General features: G+C 42.4%; 1 protein-coding gene across 1 annotated transcript in view; it reads right to left on the bottom strand.

The window, feature by feature from the left end:
- Positions 1-23952, bottom strand: part of PDIA5 (protein disulfide isomerase family A member 5) — a 1005467-nt gene that overhangs the window by 845579 nt on the left and 135936 nt on the right. Inside the window, exon 3 of the mRNA XM_086957073.1 lies at positions 19658-19745. Within this exon, the coding sequence (XP_086813199.1) occupies positions 19658-19745 (88 nt within the window). The remainder of the gene's footprint in view (positions 1-19657; positions 19746-23952) is intronic.

Below are 23952 nucleotides of genomic sequence, written 5' to 3'. Positions count from 1 at the left end.
ACATTTCTTCAACTCAGCTGTCTTACACAGCCGGGTGTGAGAATAGGCACAGGCTTCCTGTCCCTAACTAAGCGGCATTTCAGCCCGTTCAGACCAATCCTGGCACTTCTCTCATGCTGGGTAATAGCATGAGGGCAGCATTTGGATTGGGTGGGGAGGGGAGCAGATGAGCCCAGAGGCAGCTGGAGCAGAGGAGCACCAAGGTTCCGTCCGGCAGCGGCAGGTATGAGCCTTTATTTTTTTATTATACCCTGTGCTACCCCATCAAGTTTTAGTGGCAGCAGCCGCCACTGGAAAGAGGCAAAACTATTCCACAAGGCCCTTAAAAGTAAGCCCCCCCCCACCCCACTGAAATGTTCCCTTCTTACAAGGAGCTTATCTAAAAGGGAATAATTGGTGGACAGCAGCAAACAAGTGGAGTGTCTACAAAAAAGAAGAAAGTTTCCTAAGATCTATCCAAGGGCCCATAACCCTTCCAAACCACCAAATACTGCAACTAACCTAACCCTTAGTTAGTCTATTGTCGGTTGAATCTCAAAGTTTAGGGATCCTTGACTAGAATTAGGAGAGGGAAGAGGCACAGAAGGAACTCTTTCTCATTTACCTTTAAAGAAATGCAAAAATAGGTGTATTGTCTACCGGTAAAGAACAGACAAAGACAAGGCTACTGTCTCAATTAAGTGTGTGGCTTGGAAAGGGACTACAAACTGAGAGGTAAGCTTAGAAAGAAAGCCAGGGTGAGAAATAAAGTGAGTGGACAACCATAACCAAAATCCTTTCCTATACTTCACTATACTTGTACTCTGCCTTCAACTGGTGCAAATGTAATAAATACATTGAAGAGAAACACTTAAGTAAGCACTTAAGTAACCAGTTCTGGATGAAAACCAAAGGAACAAAAAAAGGAAACTGTCCAGAGATCAGTGCAAAGAGTTATTGCATGCAAACTCTGCAAGTGGTAACCAGATAAACTATTTGCCTTGATAATCAATGATGTAACGCCACAAACATTGCTCTAAAGTTAGGTTCAATCTCTCTGTTTGACTGCCCCTCTACCAATGATTTTAATTTGAAGTCGATGGTTCCAAGTGTATGCCGGCGATTGGACCATAACTTACATACAAATTGAGATGCTCCGTCTCCAGCAATGATATCAGCTAAAGCATGCAGACAGGCCACTTTTTTGCATAAAAACCATAGCTAACTGGGGGAATTGTAGGCAATTTGGTAGAGAAATAAAATAAGCGCAGTTCAACGTCACAGTATTCTGATTATATGCCCCTCTAAGATTACGTTTTGGAAAGATCTTAACAGAATGAATCCGGCCTAGCAATACAGAAATGAAGGTAATGAAATACAGATTAGAAATTGTAATTGCATTTAACTCCTAAAGATCTACACACGTATAAAGGTGCCTTTGCACTTTAGGCAAAACATTTTTTTTAAAGGAAAGAAATATGAGCCCCAGTTTGTGATTTGGAATGTACGATAAAACTGTTAGACATATGTTCAAGATATTTCTTCAAGCCATTGTCCTCCTTCATGGTCAAAGACTAGATCAGACCAAGGAGTATGTTTTAATGAGATGCAAGATCTAAGGTACTGTAATATTCACTGTGGGGTTATTATTTTCACACCACAAAATCCCTTAATTGAGCTTAAGCATGTGGCAATCCAGCTGGTTTCAGGTCCTTTGCCAAAATTAAAAAGGAACTAAAGTCTGCATAAAAGACTCTGAAGACGGTGAAATTCAAATCTCCCTTCAAAAGGAACAAGAAAACTTAAGATGTTCATGATGCTAGTATATTTGAGGGTTACGCTGCCTCAACCAAGAAGTAATCAAACCCTCAAAAAAGCTGGGTGTTTCTATTAGGTCAGGACTAACAGATTCCAGTGTCCAAAATCTGTAGCCATAAAGGATTGGATTCAAGACATACATTCCCTGTTAGGAATATCTAGTCAATGTCTTTAATTGTTTTATATTGCAACTTCCGTATTGTAGGGATTTTATGATACTGAGCAATGGTTTGGGCCATAAAGCAGCCAAATGCTACAGTCTCATAAAGCGAATACACCTAAAGGACCATGGATGCGCGCAACACGGACTCTTAACAGGTAAAAAGGTGGAACTAGCTGCTGACACGGATACTAGAGATAGGTTTGACCCTGGTCTGCTTACCAAGTGTTTGCTTTGTTCGCCCTAAATTGGCAGAGTATGCTCGGATGTGGGTCCCTTGCTCACTTTGCCACTGGATTCAAGCTAGCCTGGCTGATGAGGGGTGTTACCCTGAAACCGGTCCCAGGATGCTTGTTTCCGGCCCAGTGAAGACCTGGCTTGGCAATTTGGGCTAGACTGTTCCCGTGAGGCACAGGGTCAAGACTTATTTGCATATAGCTGGGTCTGAACTGGGGTGGCGAAGTGAGCTAAAGAAAGATGATGGATTCAACCTAGATTTGTGACTGGGATGAGTGTCTGAAAAGTTTCAGTGCTCCATCCATCATCTCCTTGTGTCTGCCTACCAAGGATGAACACTGCTGCTTCCCCTTAAGAGTGAACAGTTATGGACAACTTGACCTGTCTTTTGACAATAAAGATAGCCTTTTCCGCCTAGGCCTATTTCCTATGCAATGAGTGTGCTTTTTTAAACTCTGCTTTCGACCATTGGCTCATCTTTTTAACTGTTGTCATGGGCATAGCAGTGGTAAGTCACTCTCTTTTTATCAACTTGCAATGTTAAGTCTTTTAAGAGCATTTGCCTTTCAACAGTTAACTACCATATGTAAGGCATCCGTTAGATCATCTTCCAAACACAATAATAAGCTGACACAAATTCATCAGCCCACTCCACTTCAGATTTTGAGAGGACTGACTTACATAGTCAATGAAGTCCTTGATACTAGTTTCAAGCAACTCATTTGACACCTACTAAAAACGTTTTCAATTGCTCAATGAAGGTTATACAGTTTTGCAATCAGGCACTTGGAGTAAGATTTAAAGATGTAGCCGTGGACAACTTTTGACAAACTAAAAGACACCTTGGTTGAGTCTGTTTGAAAGTGCACTGGTTAGGACAGAAAGTACAAAGAACCATGTGCTAAAATGCAAAGTCAGTCTCCGGAGAACTTTCCAGTCTTAAAATCTTGCAGTACCTGGGCTATATCTTGAAGGAGATTTCGCTCAGAACTCATGCCAGTAACAAAAGGGGCCTAGAAATATCTACTTCTCCATGGGACAATTTGCTTCATAAAACTACTTGTCCTGTAAAAAAAAATCCACTTTTCCTTGTGGTGCCATGTAGTGCGCAACAAATTATGGCAGCAATTTCATTATATAGGAGCTCTAATAATAGCCTCTCTGATTATGCCAGAGCTCAGACCATAGTAGGGTCTGAATACTTGCAAATCCCTTGTTTTGCCACCTTTTCACAGATCTATATACTGCCGCCGGAGGCAGCGGTAAGCAATAGTTATCCATGGTTGGAATATCGTTAAGAGTCTGTGCTGACATGCATGCTTTATAGGTTGCCATCAGCTTGTCTCGAACATTTTCCCATATAGAGAAAGGTTGAAAATTTACTCCCGACAAGGACAGAGGCAAAACTTCTTCCAGAGTTAGGGAAAAAAGTGGTCGGTGGGAAAGGGAACTTGTTACTGCACAACAGATTTTCGCAAGAGGAAATCTGCACCTGATTATTTGCTAAAATGCAGTTCACAAATATCTTCTAAGAGTACAATTTCCTGACCTACTTCTCTGAATGCTTGTGAATTCATGAAAGCCGTAAATCTGCCCTACTGCAAGGACAAATACCATGGGCCCACTTGTGTGGCATTCTTTAAAAAACTGGGCCCCTATTTAATTTTGGTGTTTTTTTATTAAAATGCTCTCTCTCCATCTACTGGCTGACTTGACTGTAAGTGACAGCATTCTGCTCTTTCACAAGGGGTATGTTGGCATGCAAAGTAGTTTTGTTCAGTTACAGGAACTACTATGGCACTATTTTGTTTTTGAGACCATAAATAATTTTGCTTTTGCCAATGTTTGATATAATGATGAGGGCCTGGCAGCTCACACAAAAATAAGGTTTCACACAAAAATAAGGTTTCACAAAATTCCACGTCAAAATAAGGCATGCATTGACATGACCAAAAGGCTGACCACCAAAGTCATACCTATTGGCTTTGCAAATGCTGTTTATTTCCATGTTCCCTATAATTGTGATGCAACTGGTTACACTGATTTTTCATTATGAATATTTTTGGGAAATACTAGCACCCATCAACACATTTTGCTAAACTATGCTTAAAAGAAAAGGTTACTAAAAATATCACAATAATTTAGCAAAATGTTTTTTGCCTAGTTGCATTTTTTATGACTATTTTATTTTGAAATCAAAGAATCATCAATCTTGCTTTCAAGCTTTTGCATATATTTGCATGTAATCAGAGAGCATTCTGGAAGCATTATACTTAGCCTTATATTATTAAACTTTGCAAACATGTGTACACATTTCTATACTGGAACCACTGTCAGTAGTGCATTCTGAAGTTACAGCATTTCTTTGACATTGGCTCTCTCTCTGGAGTGATTGCAATGCACACAAACCAGTAACTTGCTATGGAAATGGAAGAGAAGTTTTAGAGCCTTCACAGTCAAAATATGCAATCAATCATGTAAACAACACATAGGATATTGTCCGAACAACTTCAGTAGTAGGTAGGTAGTCCTATGAGCGTATCCCCGAACCATACACTGAAATGGGTCAAAGAAGTGGAGAAGTCGCTCTGCAGCTAGCCAGAACAGAATGGGTGTAGGACACCAAAGGAAGAGCCCAGCTGGAAGCATGAACACAGAGGAGAGTGTTCTTAAGAAAATAGAAAGAGGCAAAAACAACCCCACAATCAAAAGTGTAATGGAAACAAATGGCCAAAAACAAAAACAAGCATTGGAAATGCAATAGGTCTCGCATTAGCAAAGTTTGAGCTATTGGTCTTATAAATGACATTTTTTTTATTTATGTGTTGTTTTTTAAAATAGCTAAATTAATAGCTTTGTCATTTACAATGCCAATAGTTATAACTTTCGCAAATGTGACACCTATAGCATTTGTAATGCAACATGTTTTGTATTTACGTGACTTAGATGTATTGATATTACAAATAACAATGGCTTTTAGTTTTTTAAAATAGTGAATACTTAAATAATTTATTTAATTTGTAATGGCAATAGCGTAAACTTTTGTAAATAACTTGTGAAGATTATGTTCAGTGTTTTTTATTGTGACGAGAATCCAAGAACAGAAGTGAAATATTAACATCTTTTTGTGATTTGTAATAAAGCTTGAAAGATTGAAAACAGCTTGAAACATTGAAAGAACATATTTGAACCAGTGATGCTGTGGTTACGCAGAGTGATGCTGTGGTTCCGCAGAGTGATGCTGTGGTTGCGCAGAGTGCTGCTGTGGTTCTGCAGAGTGATGCTGTGGTTGCGCAGAGTGATGCAGCGGTTGCGCAGAGTGATGCAGCGGTTGCGCAGAGTGATGCAGCGGTTGCGCAGAGTGATGCAGCGGTTGCGCAGAGTGATGCAGCGGTTGCGCAGAGTGATGCAGCGGTTGCGCAGAGTGATGCTGTGGTTGCGCAGAGTGATGCTGTGGTTGCGCAGAGTGATGCTGTGGTTGCGCAGAGTGATGCTGTGGTTGCGCAGAGTGATGCTGTGGTTGCGCAGAGTGATGCTGTGGTTGCGCAGAGTGATGCTGTGGTTGCGCTGAGTAATGCTGTGGTTGCGCTGAGTGATGCTGTGGTTTTGCTGAGTGATGCTGTGGTGGTGCTGAGCGATGCTGTGGTGGTGCTGAGTGGTGCTGTGGTGGTTCTGTGGTGGCTCTGAGTGGTGCTGTGGTGGCGGTTCTGTGGTGGCGCTGAGTGGTGCTGTGGTGATGCTGAGTGATGCTGTGGTGGTGCTGAGTGATGCTGTGGTGGTGCTGAGTGATGCTGTGGTGGTGCTGAGTGATGCTGCTGAGTGATGCTGTGGTGGTGCCGAGTGGTAATGTGGTGGTGCTGAGTGATAATGTGGTGGTGCTGAGTGATAATGTGGTGGTGCTGAGTGATAATGTGGTGGTGCTGAGTGATAATGTGGTGGTGCTGAGTGATAATGTGGTGGTGCGGAGTGAAGCTGTGGTGGTGCTGAAAAAATGCGTCCAGCACCCGAGCTTAATGTCGTGTCTGCCGTTTTTAGTTATTTAAAAAATATTCGCTATTAAAATGGGATCATAGGCGGGGCAGTTCCAATGTTTATAAAAACATAAAACAATATCCTGTGTTGGACAACTGTAGGGTTTGCAGCGTCGTGCCAGAGGACAGAAATAATTTCCCACAGTCAAAGTATAACAGATGAACAGTTGGCAAAGGTCCATCAGAGCTCACATAACTGTAGCATGACTCGAAGCTCCCAGGGCCACCAAGGAATGAGTTGTTACGACCAGCAAGTGAGAAAGGGTTTCACAGGCTTTACTACACGGGGAGGTTTCACCACACCAGCATGAAATGAACAGGGAAAACATTTTCCAGAACAGCAAAAAACAAGTGTTGGACACATTATTTTAGCTTGGTGGAAAAACTGAACTTACATATGATACTGTATGCAGTGGAAGATAATAGGAGCGAGCGTTTGTGCCACACAACATTTTAACTATATAGTAAAAAATAAGTCTAAAAGTGTATAACAACTCCAAATCGGTAACAACCTGGTCAAACTCGCTTCCTACATATGTACAGGTCAGTCCATATTTAGCTTACATGGAGTACAGCCAACAGACACCAACTACGTGTGGCAGAGAATGAAGGCGAGAATGTGGTAGCATAACATGTTCTTGGCATTGCTGTGGGGAGGGGGAGGGGAAATGCGAGACACGGCCGCCAAGACAGGATGTGGCATAACGGCTAGAGCAGTCGCTTTTGAAGCTGGGGAACAGAGTTTGAGTCTCGGCGGGAGGGTCAAGATCCTGTGAATCTGGGCAAATCACTTAATCTCTCCATGCATAAAAAAAGGAATCTGTCTGTGTGCACTGCAACTGGCTCATCATGTAAAGCGCTCCGATACCATCAAGCAGAGATTGCGTTATATTAAAGTGAAGGAAAAACACAGGAGACTGAGTTCAAACACATGCACTTGTATGGAGTGTGGGGCAAAAGGACGGCCGTATGTGCTAGCATAACATGCTCTTGGCATTGCTGTGGGGAGGGGGAGGGGAAATGCGAGACACGACCGCCAGGACTGGATGTGGCATAACGGCTAGAGCGGTCACTTTTGAAGCTGGTGAACAGAGTTTGAGTCTCGATGGGAGTGTCAGATCCTGTGAATCTGGGCAAATCACTTAACCTCTCCATGCATAAAAAAAAATGAATCTGTCTGTGTGCACTGCAACTGGCTCATCATGTAAAGCGCTTCGATACCATCAAGCCAAGTTTGCGTTATATTAAAGTGAAGAACAAGTAATGAATATTTGCCCAAAACGTTAAGTTACTACTCATCCGCACGTTGCCTGGAAAAGAAGCACACGAGGGCGAGCTCATCACATAGGCAGGCAGGCAGGCAGGCAGAGAAGCACAGGAAACAGAAAAAACATCTAAAGTGGGAGAGTTTGGTTGAGGAGAAAGACACGAGTGAGCATGCAGCACACATGGACAGCGGAACACAGGACGGGGAGAAGCACATGGAAAGCAAAATGGACCTCAACGGGGAGCGGAGGAAGATGGCGGGTAGAAGCACACAAGAGACACAGCAACTTAGGAGGAAGAAACCAAGAAATAGTGCTGAGGGTATTTGTCAGGGGAGAAGCACAAGTGGGACAGGATTTTCAAAGCGACACGGTGGAGTGCTGCAGAGCGAGTCAGCTCTGCCGACTATTAGCTGCTGGTGGCAGGATTTAGAAAGCGACATGGGGAGTGCTGAAAAGCGAGTCAGCTCCACCAATGGTTATTAGCTGCCGAGGGCAGGATTTAGAAAGCAACATGGACACACCAAGGCGAGCTCATCACATAGGCAGGCAGAGAAGCACATGAAACAGAACAAGTTAGAAAGTGAAAGTGGACTAAACAAGTGAGGAGAAAAAGGATAACTAAAGATGGGAAAACAAAATCATGGTAGATGATTTAGGGCTCCGAGCTAGAGGAAAAGAAATAGATAAAAGCAAACAAACGCAAACGGACCCAAGATAAAGAGCTAGTGAGAGTAATAGAGAGGTATTATAATATGACCGGAGAGTAAGAACGACGCAAAGGGACGGAGAAAAGAATGGATGGAAAACGGGGAATAGACACAGACTGCCGGCCGTGAAAGTGAAAGTACGGCCGGCCATGAATAATTAGGGGAGGAGAAATGCTTTGAAGAGCTGCTGGAGGCACCAAGCTGGGGAACAGATGGCTGGCGATTTGATGCTGTGCACGCGCATTTTAGCTCAATGCGCTTGCGCATTGACCTAAAAGCGCACGGGCACAGCATCAAATCGCCAGTTTGGTTAAACTCTGCATAAGCCCCTATATCTCTCGCCAGCTCGAATCCGCAAGTGCATCGGCAGGCGAGATCTAAAAAGGTGAGGGAACAAGGGCCAATGAATGAACTATATGTCAGTGGTAAAGCTGTGCATCGTGCACTTTTGCTAGGCACAGGTGAGCGCACCACAACTGCTGAAGTGGCCGCTGTTCAACGTAGCCTTGGAAGTCTTACCTCCCAAAACCGGAAGCGCACTCTGCGAATTCCCCTGCCCAGCCGCTAGAATCCGGTTTTCAAATATCAGAAAACCAAAAAGATGACGCAGCATTAAGGAACATGGTGGCTTACATTTATTTCCTTGTTTCTCAACTCCTCTTCAGTGAATCCTGACAATTGACCCCCTGCACCATAATAGTGATTGAAGCACTTGGGCACCAAAATGCACCATTTCGTCATCCTTATTGGAGTGAAATTAGGTGCAGATTTAGAATGGGAATTAGAACTTGAAATGTTTTAATAACTGCTAAATTGAGCACCTGTTGGTGTTCCAATGCAAGTTCTAATTAAAAACCTGCTAAGTGAACACACTACAAACTACAGAGTGCAGCAATTTATGATTTGAAAGTAGTACAATTGAGAAACAACAAATTCACTTAAACAGAGTAAGCAATGTCTATAAGAGCAAACCCAGTCCAAAATGCTGTCACATGCTTTTTGTTGATAAACAGCAACAAGGCAGTAGAAATACATAGGATGGATTCGCATTCAAGAGAAATGTTACACACAGGACATGAAACAGCTATACAGATTGGTGTTATACCAAACCCTCTGCAAAAAAATACAACTGAAAGAAGCCTGGCTCCATTCCCAAACCATCAAGCAATGAGGGTCCCGTGGTGGCACCCAAAAGATGCCCATCCCCTGGGTTCTTCAGGCGGGTGGCACAGTCTAGACTACTAGGGCTTCCTATTCGCTAGTTAGGTTCTGGGGCGGGGTTTTATTGGCAATTGGTGTCCCCTGTCAACTGTGGATGCCCCAGTCAGTTGATATGGTCCTGGAAGTAGGTAGCATTCCGTTTTTTGTCCATTGATAGGCCAAGTTATTTTAGAGTAGTCAGTTTTCTAATTTAAGGCGAATTATGGCAGATAAGGCTTGGGCAGTGCGGGAGGTGTTAAAGGCGTTATGTGACCCCAGAGGAGAGGATCTTAAAAGCCCAGGGGTAGTGTTCCAGGCCTGGGTAGCCCTCACACACCCAATTTGGTGCAAAGCGTGTGGAGTTGCTGCATCAGTTCTTAGCATGCTCGCCGCAGCAAACTAAAATAAAATTAAAACGTGTGGCAGCAGTACAGAGTGAAGCAGGGGGAGCGACACATGAGGCACAGCTGGCATTGGAGATGAACTCACCTGTCAGGGTAAGGAAGGCATAGCGTTTGTAGGCCGAGGTAATGCTGGCGGCCCACTGGGGTAATGACCAGCAAGTCAAATGCGGCTGAGATCTGAGACGGGTGAAGTGAAGGCGAAGACGTGAGCAACATTGGCCCTGCTTGTGTATAGCACAGTGAACCAATACCACCAGCAGAGTGCTCCCTCATGTGTGGCAGAGCGAGAACTCATTCAACACGAATGAAAGTGATGAGGAGCAACTAATTGATGGGTCGGAGAGTGGAGGAGAGCCTAGTGCGGCACACCAGCAAAGTAAAGGAACCCTAAGCAATGCACAAAAATTAAGCAGAATGGCGTTTGAGGCAGAAGCCTCTAAGGCAACAAAATTATTAAGAAAATGAGAAATACATTCCCCAGGACAGAGTGGTTAGCCATGTAGTCACACCTAAGAGCACACAATGGCGTAGCAGGGGTGAGAATATTTTCATGAGGCAAAATAAGTATGATGGTTAAGTGCTCCACAAGAAAGAGGGCAGGTTGGGGCGTCCTGCAGGGCATTAGCATTAAGACACCACAGAAGGTCAGTGGTGAATATGATCAGTATTAAACACCCAGGGGTACGGATACTTAGTCTCAAGGAAGGGGTATGTCTTTACAAGAGGATCAAGGGGTGGTCTGGTCAGAGGGATCCGAATGATCAGATCAAGGTGCCTTCACACACCCAGATGAGTGTCATGCTTCATCACAGGGCGCTGCTTATCACACCGGCGCTGCAATGCTCGACAGGCGCCCCCAAAGGGGAATCTTTGGCAGAGATCTTTTGATCTTAAAGCCGTATGATGAGTGCTGGTGAGAGATGGTGGGTGTAGGGTGGGTTTGAAGTGTTTTAAATGATTGTAAGGGATCCCTAGAGGAATTGGTAATGGAAATGAGGCTCCCTCGAAATGTTGGACTAGAAAAGTACTTCCAGTCGACTCCTATTAAGTTAGCATTTGCAACACCGTTTTGCATTTAGCCGCCATTTTGTGTAATGATCGAAATTAACTTCGGTCTCATTTTGTTTGCCTCAGCAGAAAGCAGCTTTAATATATTTTTGTTTTTCTGTTTCTCCAAGGCTGAGCTTCGTTGTCTCAATGAATACATGAATGTGTTTTCGCATACATTCTTTGTTAGATAGGCCTGTTTTCATGCTTACAGTGGTGGGCACGGGCAGAGTAACCTTGAGGCGGACATAACATATACCTGATCACAGGAGGGTAGCTCATCTTCTGTGTCTCCTCTGTGAAATTTCCAGATTTGGGAGAGTCTTGCTGGGCATTGCAAATGTATAACATCTGATGTAATGTTGGTGAGAGTCAGTCCCCTCGGTAGCATCTCAGGAGGCTAGTCAGACTGGACTCCGCTTGAGTGCAATACCAATAAATAACTTTTTTTGTCTTCTCTCTATCTGACCGATTCTTCAGTTGTATGGAAGGCTGAGAGGTGGTTGCGAGGGACCCGAGTGACCCTAATCAGGTCAAGTTCTTCAGAAACAGTAAGAGAGACCTAGTATCAATGAAAAGGTGGTGTTATTGATCAAATGTCTGGCATGTCGCTGTTATTCCACTTTTTAGGGTTTATTATTCAAGTTGTGCATTTCTTGGTTGCCGTTTGGGGCGTTTCAGTTTTTCAGAGTTGCTAGGTAGTAACAAAGATGTAGGAGTCAGAGCTGAACCCTGAAACAAATGAATAGTTATTAAGACTCTTTCTGTAAGATTAGAGCTACACCAGGGTGGGAAAGTTGCAAAAATATTCTTCTACACCGTTGGGATCTTGGCATGAGTTTAGAGAGGCAGAGGAGGCTAGAGACGAGATACTCTTTCAACAGGCTGATGAGTCTAGGCTGGCAGCAATGCAGGCTCTAAGGTAATGAGGAAGATACTGGGTCGAATGAGTGAGAACTCAGCAAATGTTGGTACATAGTCCTTCGGGATTGGTGCGGTGTCAGAAGCTGCCAAGTTTTGTATTTTTCATTATGGAAAGTGAGGCAATTCGGCAAATGGTTCTCGGATTGCTGTTTATGCCACATCAGTAATTTGGAAGATTTCTGTGTGCTTGTTATTATGTTCTTTTTTTATTCTAGGTTGTGTGGCAGAACTGGTCCTGATGACATTTTTCCAATTGGTCTGTGGGTCATTTTTATAAAAAATGGGCAGCCAAGCAAGCATAGGGGATGCTTTGTTGAAAGAGCTTGGGGTTTTCCGTCTTGATGAAATAAACATTGATTGGTGAGTTGGGGGTGGTATGATATCAGGTCAATTGCTTTTTTGTCTGTCAGATTTGATATCGGTAAGACCATGTACAGATGTTTTGGCAATGCATTTGAGAAAAATAAATTGGTCCAATTGTCAGAATTGGGACTACTAAAACAAACGAAGAAGGAATTAGATTTGATGGAGAGGTCTTAGTTAGGTACTCATTTTTTATGGACCGCATTAGATCCTAGAAGGGGATGGCACGAGGCAGTGCATATTCAGTGATTGAAAACCCCAGGAAGAAGGGGAATAGAGAGATGCAGCGTTTCTGTTAAGCGAAGGGAGTGGGTTGGATAGAGCACAGACATATAAGATTTTATGTTTTTAGGCAACATGGATGTCTCCTCTCTCCTTTGTATGGAATGAAATATACTTATTGGACGTCAAGGGAAGGTCAGTCATGGCATTGGGAAAGACGATATGTTGCTAAAGGGCTGTTATGGAGACAGCCAAGTTCACACTGTGTTGGTCTTCCCAAGTTGAAGGCTGTTGGGGTGACTGCCATAGTATTATTGACAAAAAATATCACTGAAAGGAAGAAAGATGGAGGGCAAGATGGTTTTCTCAGGCTTACGGCTGTTGGGGCGACCGCCATAGTACTGTTAAAAACAAGCATCACTGGAAAACAGAGAGATGGGATGGGGGGTGGGGGAGAAGTAAAACTCCTGGTCAGAGTTTTTTCCTGGTGGCAAAAATAGAAAAGCTTACTATCCACTCCACTCTGGACCTCACATCTGCTAGGCTCCCTTTGCCACTATCAGGGATTTCACAAATGGGACACGATCTCTACCATCTCACCATCTCTACCCTGGGCGATATGCTTCACAAGGGCAAACTATCGACATTCCCTGAGCTCCAGAAACAATATGAATTAGCCCAATCTGAGGCCTTCCGCTACCTCCAAATCAAACATGCAATACTCCCTAATGCCCCTGATCTCGCTTCTATTCCACAATCCTCACCTCTTGAGGATAGACTCTTATCAGAACCATTTCCAGCCAAGGTGATCTCCCTTACCTACCGCAAGCTCTGCAATAACATGCCCAACACCTTCCAGCTCCTGAGAGACAAATGGCAAGGCAACATCGGTACCATGGAAGATACTGAATGGCAGGCGGCACTGATGTCCCTGCGCGAATCTGCTATCAATCACAGATTTATGCTTATACAGTTAAAGATACTACACAGAACATACATGTCCGCTCCCCTCCTAGCCAAAATTGGTAGACGCGCTACAGATCTGTCTCCGTAGCTGCGGGCAGATTGTACCTTCTTCCATACTATATGGGAATGCCCAGTGATTCAAAACTTATGGGAGCGAGCTGTCCATAAGATGTCAGATGATTTGGGAAAACCTGTTCCCCTGTCTTCCAAGGGTGGACTCCTTAATGTATGGGACCCCACGGATCTCACTGCAATAGAACGACAATGGGCGGCTCTTGGCTTTCTCTTGCTAAAACGTGAAATGTCAATGCAATGGGGCTCGCCAACTAAACCGCTCTTGATCAAATGGGTCGCTGCAATGGATGTATGTATGCTATCTGAAAAAACTGTATACAAGGTCAGGGGATGTCCTGGAAATTGGGATAAGAAATGGGGCATTGGAATATTTATAGAGGTTAACTTTGTACTTCCCCTACAACTGAAATGGCGATGACCCGGAATGGTCCTCCCCGCACTCATACTTGTAATGTACCGCTGTAATGTATGCCTTCTATGTCACTTTTGTACTTCATGACTGTCAACTGATTGCTTCCTCTGCTTTTATTCAAATAAAATATTTTTAAAAAATAATAGAAAAGCTTGTGACAGGCCGGAAGATTTGGGGGCCATACAGGGTAGTCATGGCAGAGGGAATACAGGGGAGTAATGGTTGGGTGGAGAGTGAAGGACAGTGTATGGAAGGTAAGGGGTGGCGAGGAATGAATGTTTGGATCATGGATTAGGGACTATTTATTGATGGGGAAGTTTAAAGGGAAGGGGAGGGGTCTGGAAACTGATTGAGTTAGAGAAGCGGGGTTTATTAAATGCTTGTAATGTTAAAATTTCAGTCTGCGTCCCTGTTCTAATAAAGCAGCCTTTTACTCAAGTTGGTCTGGTTATTTCGCACCCTCCCACCAGATAGTGTGCCAACATTTTGGAGACAAACCTCCATGATTTTCAATGTAGGACCCAGTGGCAATAGCAGTAATAACTTATACAGATTGCCCTAAAAGCAGACTGCTGAGACACCTAGTAATTTTCCCAGTATATATTGCCCTCTTCCTCAATCTCCACCTCACCCACCTCAGTCGCTTACCTGCTATCTGGCCTTCCACCTCTTCACTTTCTCTACCCCACCCTCCTCCTTTCACTCTCCCACCTTGCAGTGACGGCAAGTGCAGGTAGGGCAGTCGGAGGGAAGCGAGTCGACAGATGACGACAAAGGAAAAAAAAAAAAAAAAGAAAAACACTTACCTTGAGTCCGCCGCCATGCCGAGTCAGCGATGCGGTGAACACAAGGTAAGTGGTTTTCTTTTTTGAGAGTTATTTTCCCTCGTCGGCATCTCATAACCTCCCCCCGCCCCACCGCTCTTCCCTGCACCGCTTGTCACGGCCACCATGCCCTCTTTCTTTCTCGCGCTCTCTCTCTCGCTCTCTCTCTCGCTCTCTGCATTTCTCTCCCTCTCTCTGCTCACCCTCCCTTCTCTCTAGCTTTTTCTCCCTTTCGGCCTCACCCTCCTCCAATTTGCCTCACCAACATCTTTACTCTGTCCCACCCAACTACTTTCACTCTTTGCCCTCCTCCTCTTGCCATACCTTCCTTCTCTCTACACCATCCTCCTCCTCTTCACCCTTCTCGGTCTGTCTCATCATCCTCTTCTCTTGCTTTGTCTTCGCCTTCCCTCCATCCTCTTCCTCTAACTCATTCTCCCTCAACTCTCTTTGCTGCACAGACATAATATCGAGTTTTTAATTTCAAACAGACATATCGCGTTTTAAATATCGAAGGGACAGAATATCGGCATCAAGAAGATCAGTGACCAGAATATCGACCTGAAGGTAATAAACCTTTGTTAATATTGAAGTCAGTAATATCGTTTTCAAAAATATTGTTGTTAATAATATCAATGTTTGAATTAGTGTTATGTATTTTAGTATGTATTTTATATGTATGTGTTCTATATTTTTTGTTATGTATTGTATTTTTTTAAATACATGTACTAAAGTTTTAGAAGTTAGTAATTTTTTTTTAAGTACATTTTGCGTTTTAGTACTGTAGCGAGTTGCGAGTTTAAAGGGTAATAAGGTGGGGAGTAATTTAAGTAAATGAAATAATTTTTCGAAATTATTAATTATTTTTAATTAAATTTTGCATTTTAGTTCCGTAGCAGGTTGTGGGTTTATAGGGGAATAGGGTGGGATGTAATTTATTACAATTAATTTTTTCATTTTATTTATTGGTATTGATGGTTAATTTTTTGGTAATTTTTAATTGGTAATTTTTATTAATTCATTAATTGATAATGATATTAATTGTGTTAATTTAGTTTAGGAGCGGGTTGTGGTTTTATAGGGGAATAGGGTAGGAAGTAACTTATTTTAATTAAGTAATTATTAATTTGTATTTATTGGTATTGCTAATCAATTTATTTTTAATTATTAATTGGTCATGAATTTTTATTAATTGATTAATTGATTATATTAATTGTTTTAATTTTTTTCGAAGCGTGTTGTGGGTTTATAGAGGGATAGGGCGGGAAGTAGATTAATTATAATAATGTAATTATTCATTTTAATTTATTGGTATCGATAATTAATGTATTGTTAATTAATAATTGGTAATACATTTTTATTAACTGATTAGTTGCTTATTATATTAATTGTGTTAATTTATTTTAGGAGCCGGTTGTGGGTTAATAGGGTGGGAAGTAATTTGATTTTATGAAAGTAATATTTTAATTTATTGGTATTCTTAATTAATTTAAAGTTAATTATTAATTGGTTATTTAATTTAAATAATTATTCAATTTAAATAATTATTTAATTGATAAGCATGGTTATTTTAACCCTCTGCAATCCAACACTTTCTCTACTTTTGCACTCACTGGAGTGGGAATAGTACTTTTTACCCCTACGCTATCCAACACTTTCCCTATTGTTGCACTCAGTGGAGTGCAAATAGTAATTTTACTCCTACGTTATCCAACATTTTCCCTACCGTTGCGCACTCTGGTGTGGGAATTGCAATTTTAACCCCTATGCTATCCAACACTTTCTCTACTGTTTCACTCTCTGGAGTGGGAATAGTAATTTTAACCCCTATGCTATCCAACACTTTCCCTATTATTGCACTCTCTGGACTGGGAATAGTAATTTTAAACCTTTCGCTATCCAACATTTTCCCTACTGTTGCACTTTCGGGAGAGGGGATAGTATTTTTTACCCCTACGCTATCCAACACTTTCCCTACTGTTACACTATCTGGACTGGGAATAGTAATTTTATTCCCTCTGCTATCGAATATTTTCTCGACGATTTTTGTTAATGTAGTGTATAATTTATTTTAAAAAGATACAAAATATTGTAATTTTTTAATTTGTTATATACATATTTTATATTTTTATTTAGATTATTGTTGTATGTGTATATATGTATTTATAATTTATAAAATAATTTTTAACAATGTATACGTTATTGCAAACATTATGATTATTAAGTATATAGATTATATTTTATATGTATATGTTTAATTTATTTTTACATTGTATGTATTAGTTATAATTTTTGAACATTTTAAAATATTTTCAACTAGGTTTCTTTAAATTATATGTATTATTTACTTTACATTATTTTTTAACATAAAAAAATATATATTTTTGACAACGATATATTTTTCCTCAATATTTTTGTACTTACCATATTGTACATAGGACTTCGATATTCTGGACATCGATATTCTTGCATGTATATTTCTGTAGCTCGATATTCTGACTGTCGATATTCTGTCAGTGATCCCCTGTCTCCGTCTCCCATCTCTCCTCCTGGTGCTTCATCCTCCTCACTTTCTACCTCACCTTCCTCGCACATCAACTTCAAGGGCGCCGGCATCTACGGTGCAACAGACCAGGGCACAGAGGAATGGGGAGGCCGGCTCGCCCTGCAGCTGTTATTTTTAAGAGCCGCCTGCATTTTTAAAATCAGCCTGCTCATATTTTCTTTATTGGTGAGAGTGTCTGTCCGAAGGCTTCCTGTTGAGAGGGGAGGATGCACAGAGAGCAAAGCACAGGCCCCGGCAGGCACTGGAGCCAGCTTCAGAGCCTCTGTATTCCACGGGGACAGACATTACAAAGCAGATGAGCTGTAGAGCGCGCGGGCCATTAGTGCAGAGAGAGCGAGGGGAGCAGTATCTGCTGGCGCACACTGACAGCTGCGCAATGCAGATCTTTATGCAGTACTTAACTTGAGCCGGTGGCGGCCACCGGCAGAAATTTCTGTGGTCGGTGGGCCTCCGGCACTTATTTTTCCTCATCAGACATGCTGAAAGAGGGGAAACACACAAACAGGAAAGAAGGAAAAGAAGACTGACACTCTGTCAACAAGAGAGAAAGCAGCTGCCTGTATAGAGATAAAGAATCAGGGAGTGTCTGAAAGTGGATTAAAAAGTGCATGGGGTGCATACAGGAATAGAATACGCAGAGGTAGTATTAAACATGGGGACATTCAATAAATAGCACCTGCGCTGTATTTTGGGCAGTGCTTTGGGCACCGGCACTCACTATATTACAAATTAAGCACTGCTTTATGTATTGCTGTGCTCATTTCCCGCCTGTTGCTGCACCAGAATTACTGCTTAGTCCCTAGCTTGACCAGGGTGTCGAGGGGAACAGATGCTGTGGTACTGTTGCAGGAATGTGGCATTATGGGTCGACTGCATCCCAATTATATGTCTTTAACCACCATACTGAATGGGGGGGTGTAAAGATGATCCGTACAACAGGTAAGTTGAAAAGGCTTTATTCATACAGCACACTGACACCAAGGTACGTCCTACTGCCAAGAGCCCTTGCAGTAACTGTCACCACCCAACTGTCATTCCCCTTGCCAGCGTTCCAACCAAGAACACACGGACGTCATAACCCTTCCAGCACGAGGCGCGTGCTGGTACATTACATTGTACAGAAACAAGTAAACACAACAGATCTCCTTATCAATAAAAACAAAGCAGGACTGTGTGGAACCAACCAGTGAGACACTGGGAAAAGGAATGAGACCAACCGCTAATCATGCAAAGTCGTGTAACTTAGCTGGTGGTTTAACCACTCTCCCAAATCTGCTCACAGTAGGTTCGTCATTTGAACTGAAGCCCCGAGTCGTAAGATCATCAACAACTGGATCATCTAAATCAACATTGGTATCACTAGTGGTCTGAAATTCTTTGTCCACCTCCGATAACTCCTCGTTCAACCTACCACTACCGTCATCCCGAATCAGTGAACTGTCGGTAGTATGCTCGCCCCCAGAAGATAGATCATTTGTACCCGAAGATACATCATTTGTACCATGTGGGTGAGAGCCTCCACCCATCTCACAAACCAGAATCCAATCGTAGTCTTGAGCATAGGAACCATCTCAGTCAACAGGCACGCACTGAGAATGAGACTTGCCCACCCCATCTCTACACATTGACAATGAGGAATGGTAAGGTCGTTCCTCCCAAGTAAACACAACAGGGGGGGGACGGACACTTCACTTGCTTGCATGGGGGCTCATGGGCATGGCACCCTTGCCTCGCCACTGATCAACTTGACTTTCGTCACCTTTATGGAAGCAAGACTCTCCTCATCTGTGTCATCCCCATTCTCCGTGAGGCCTCCCTGATGCTGAATGTAGCTCTCACACAGCAGCTCTGTCCACCACGCACCGAGGCGCCTCTACCGCGGGGGAAACCACTCTTAACTGGACGAGACATATTGGTCATGTGATACGGCATGGTTGCGAATTATAGCTTTAGGGTAATTCCTCTGATGAGGGAGGCTAGTATAGCAAGTGCCATCCATCCGCTGTGGGAATAGCGAGGTGTTTTGGGGTGACTCCTGCCCCATATATCTGCAGGGGGAAGTTAACAATGCAATCATCAGAACACATTTGACTTTATGAAATGATATAAATCTATTTTCTCTAGAACAGTGGTGTCCAATCGAAGTCCAAGATGGCCTGATTCAAGCCAGTTTTTCAGCATACCCACTAGACAAATTTGCACAGACACATCTGAATATTATTCGTTTACAAAGTTAAGTGGCTCTCCTGGGAATCGGACACAGATCCAGCGTCCCTGCCCCCCCCCCCATCCCCCGGGTCCTACTATAATAGGAGATAGGTTGTTGCAATATCCAAGTTCTTTTTGGTGCCTTCCTCGTCACAGAGTAGAGCCAGACATGTGTGACAGTACAGTATCATCACTTAATGCAACACGAGAAACAAAAAAGGGAACTAAATTAAACTGTTAACATACCCACAGTCCACCCAGGATACGGTAGCTATTCCTTTCACAGCTTGGGATACATCAGACAGAAGCTTCAGAGGACGATCAGCAGCAGCAGCTACAGGGTAAATGTTAAAGAAAAAATACAAATAAAATATTTCCTTCAAATGTAATATCATAATCACTGATCCTGGAAATAGAAGGTTACAAAACCGGGCGGCACCAGTTAGTGTAACAGACTACTCGAGGCCTGTACAAAACAAATCTAAGCCAGGTTAGCGTACAATTATTTAAGATACAAATTACTGGATCAACAGAAAAACTGCGATAAAAATATTTTCTATCAAAAGCGTATGAAAAGCCATGGCCTCAGCAGCGCTTGGATGCCTGGCTTCACCTTGGGGGTGCCCAGGAGTGGACATCTCACAGGAAAGCCCAGAAGGGTTCCACAGCGGTATGAATACAGCGCTACGAGAACTCAGGGTAGAAGTGCGCTATATAAATACAAACACATTTACATTCAACAAGAAAATGTATTAAAACAAAAAAGCTCCTAAGATAATATTTGAAAAATAGATCAATGTCACTGTGGTGTAGTTAACTTACCTTGATACATTTCTCCTTTACTCTACAATGAGTATTACCTCAGAAGCAAAAAGCGAAACGTTGCCCATGTCAGGTCCGCACCCACATTGCGCTGGGTGTAGGTGCTTGGCAATTTCTCATAACTACGCTTCTAACAAACTGTGGTGGGGGAAACCACACCCTACATCGGTACCTGCATGCAACCTGCAGGTCTACCTTCAGAATGTGGGAAACAGTCCAATTTTTTGCTCCACTCCGGGTTTTCATCCAGGCAGTGCATTGCATTCCAACCATTGTAATATAAGGGAGACGAATCACAGGCCTGAGCTGGAGAGCTTATATGCTATGAACTCAAGGGTGTAACCAGGAAATTAAAGTAACCCCTCACTTTGAAATAAAAACTCTGGTGTCAAAAAGCAAACAAAGCAAGTGAGACGGCCCCTCCCTAGAAGAGCTCCCCTGTCTCTTCTAACTAGACATCGATCCATTCATCCTTTCACCCTTCCATCCACTCACTGATATCCACGATTTCACCTTGACATTCTTACATCCATTCAGTTCTCAGGCATCAGTCAATCTTTCCCCATTCCATATATCCATCCATTGATCCATCCATCCACTTTGCCATTCATCCTTCTATCCATTCTCCCTGCCATCCATCATCACCCTTCCATTCACTCTGCCATCCATTCATGCTGCCAACCTTCAACTCATCTATCCACTCTGCCATCCATTTGTTCATCCTTTAACCTACTCATCCATCCATCCATCCATCCATCCATCCATCCATCCATCCATCCCTTTATTCTACCATCCTTTCACCAATCCATCCATTTATCCATTGATTCACTGATCCATCCACCGGGCCATCCTGATACTTATCTATCCACCTATCCTTTCACTTATTATTTCACCCTTTCATCCATCTACCCACACATTCATCCGCCTACTCAACCCTCCATTCTTCCCTTCACCCTTCCTTCTATTCAATAGGTCATCCTTCTTTCTCTTTTCGATTTTCCATCTTTTGTTTTCCTTGCCCCTGCATGCTCTTTTATTGACACTGAATTCCTCCACTGTGTTAATAATGAGATTTTGTCCGCCCAGTTGCATACAAGAGACAGAGAGGCCTACAAAGTGCCCCACCCCCGCTGTAGCTGCCAAAGTCGGGGGTTCCCGACGCCCCTGTATGAGCTGCTCTGGATGCAGCTGAACCGCACTAAATGTAGAACGTTTTTAAAACACTTTAAATATCTCTCTTCACATGCCTCTGTTCTATGAATTGTCTCCCTGGAGGATTTCCTAAACCATGTCACTTTGCCGATTTGCCTGGCACATCCCGATTCCGGTTTGCTATTTCTGGCTTCTTCCGTATTTGCTAGCCTTTTCCATCTGTCGATAATCCCACACCTTCTCCGTGATTGTTACCTATTATATTATCTGCTTTATTTTAAGTCGGCTAGGATTTCCTACAGTGCCAACTGCACAACTGGCATCTCTAGGTAGCCCGTGTCCCATTCTGTTGCCTGTTTTGCCTCAGACAGCTTGCACTGTCCTAGATTGGGCGGAGTTTGCGGTCCCCATGTTGGGCAGGTGTTACAACATTGTGAGCTTTGACTTTTGTCCTCGGATTTCCAGACTATGATGTGTTGGCAGCAATCATGAAAATGCGCCCTCGAGAACTAGCTAGCTACCTTTGTGCTTGTAGGCCTGGGCAATGCTGCCTGGTCTCGCTTTCATGCTTTTGTGTTGCAGTATCCCTTGCTTCTGCTTCCTACCCACTGGACGAGTTTTCTCAATCATTTTCTTGTATTTTACTTCAATCAATCACATTTTTCTTTATTCGATTTGAAGTAGCAATCATATAAGCACTGTACAAACAGTTAAAACAGTTAAAAAATCTTCAGTAAATACATGAACTAGCCAGAAGCTACTAATTCATATGTAACCATAAAACACCCTCGATACAAATCCCGATAAATTGTATTTTACCTAATCTGTACGGGATTGCATCTGTGCTGGATTTCTTAACCACAGAGGATCGCTTCTTTTTTTTTATATATTGCTCTTTATTATTTTTAAAATTAACTCATCCATGCCATTACCAGTATACATAAGAAAATACTGTGTACCAGCCATTCTAAATAATCATAACTTTTCCAGCATATGTTATGAACATGGTTCAAAGGAGCATAATCTTTATGTAAAACCTTTCAAATAAATAAATACATACATAAAAACAACTAGATTTCTCCTGCCCTCCCACACTCAGAGCTACAGAGTCCAGGAGCAAATCTCTTTACCCCATTCCTATGTATATACATTATATGTCATCAGCGGCCTATTTAATCTGCATCACTTTGGTCCAGACCACAACTGGGACCTCCATACATCTGTTGCAATCCATCGGTTAAGTGACCCCGGACGGATTTCATTAGTAGACAGCACCTCTATTGTGAAAGCAGAACCTTGAACCCTAAATTTTAATGTACCCCAAAATGTGATCTCTCTGAAATTCCCCATCAGTAGTTCTGCTTTATCACCCTTGATCTTGCCATAAGAGACCACCCTTCTCAACATCAGACCCCACGTCAATTAGCAGAGTAATAAATTAAGTAACATTGACCACTCAATAATTGAGTTCTAGATCAGGGAAAGGTCAAAGGGTTTTATTACAGAATCTCAAAAATCAAGTAGTACAGAATAATTGTTAGAGGTCATGAAGCCATAAATGCAGAACACACAATCAGAAATCAGAATAATTAGAAGTCTCAAATGAATACCAAAATTAATACAGTAACATAAAACAGTAGGCATAATCTCTAGAGAAAGTCTCAGAACAAATCTACAGTGCCTGGGAAGGACTAGGAAAGTCATCTAGCAAATCAGACAGAGTCACAGAGGAACTCAAAAAGTCTCTGGCTCACCACCGAAACAGGTGTTTTTATACACCTCTCCTGCATAATTAATAAGTAAAATCTGCACACTCACAGTGGTATGACTAGTGATAACACAGTTTAGATAAATTAGAGTTTGACACGGAAGAATAAACCACATAGGACTAACACACTTAAGTAAGTCTCCAGCAGCTTCTATGTTGTTGCTGTCCCAAGATGCACAATCCAAGAGGTTACATTTGTTTAGACAATGACCCATACACCAGTGTTTTCTAAAAGGACCACCAGGAAGCTACATCGGAAGGGCCTAGAAGAAAAATCTATTCTATTCACAAAAGATGCACTCTAAGGAAAATAACTAGTCACGTCACAGTGTCTCCATGTTACGGGACGAAAAGACAGGCAGAGAGACATGAGGACGGGGTAACGAGCAGTAGCAATTTTAACAGGACTCCAGAACAGCATCCATATTAATAAAATGGTGTCTCCATAAGCATGTTACACAACTAAAACACATGAATAAATACACTTCCAACTGTCATATTTAAATCGTTTTAAGAGCAATGTTATAATTTCAGCATTTACAACTCAAATCCATCATAAAAACTATTAGTGGTCAAAATAATTTGTCACCCAAAATTGACACATTTATAAAAACGTGCACACTATATTAGCGTGTACACCAGAAAGACAATCTACCGAGGTATATCATCTGATTTGACCTCCGCGGCCACCAATAATTCCTCCCAACTGGCCACCAACTGAAGTCTAGCCCTTCATCCACTGGCTTCTTACAAAGGGCCCAATTCTACAATTATTCATTTTCGTAATCTTACAGCCTTA

This window comes from Lissotriton vulgaris, chromosome 2_1, assembly GCF_964263255.1.
Source record: "Lissotriton vulgaris chromosome 2_1, aLisVul1.2, whole genome shotgun sequence".
In the NCBI taxonomy this organism is placed as follows: Eukaryota; Metazoa; Chordata; class Amphibia; order Caudata; family Salamandridae; genus Lissotriton; species Lissotriton vulgaris.
Note: the sequence above shows the minus strand (reverse complement) of the source record. Positions and strands in the feature narration are given on the sequence as shown.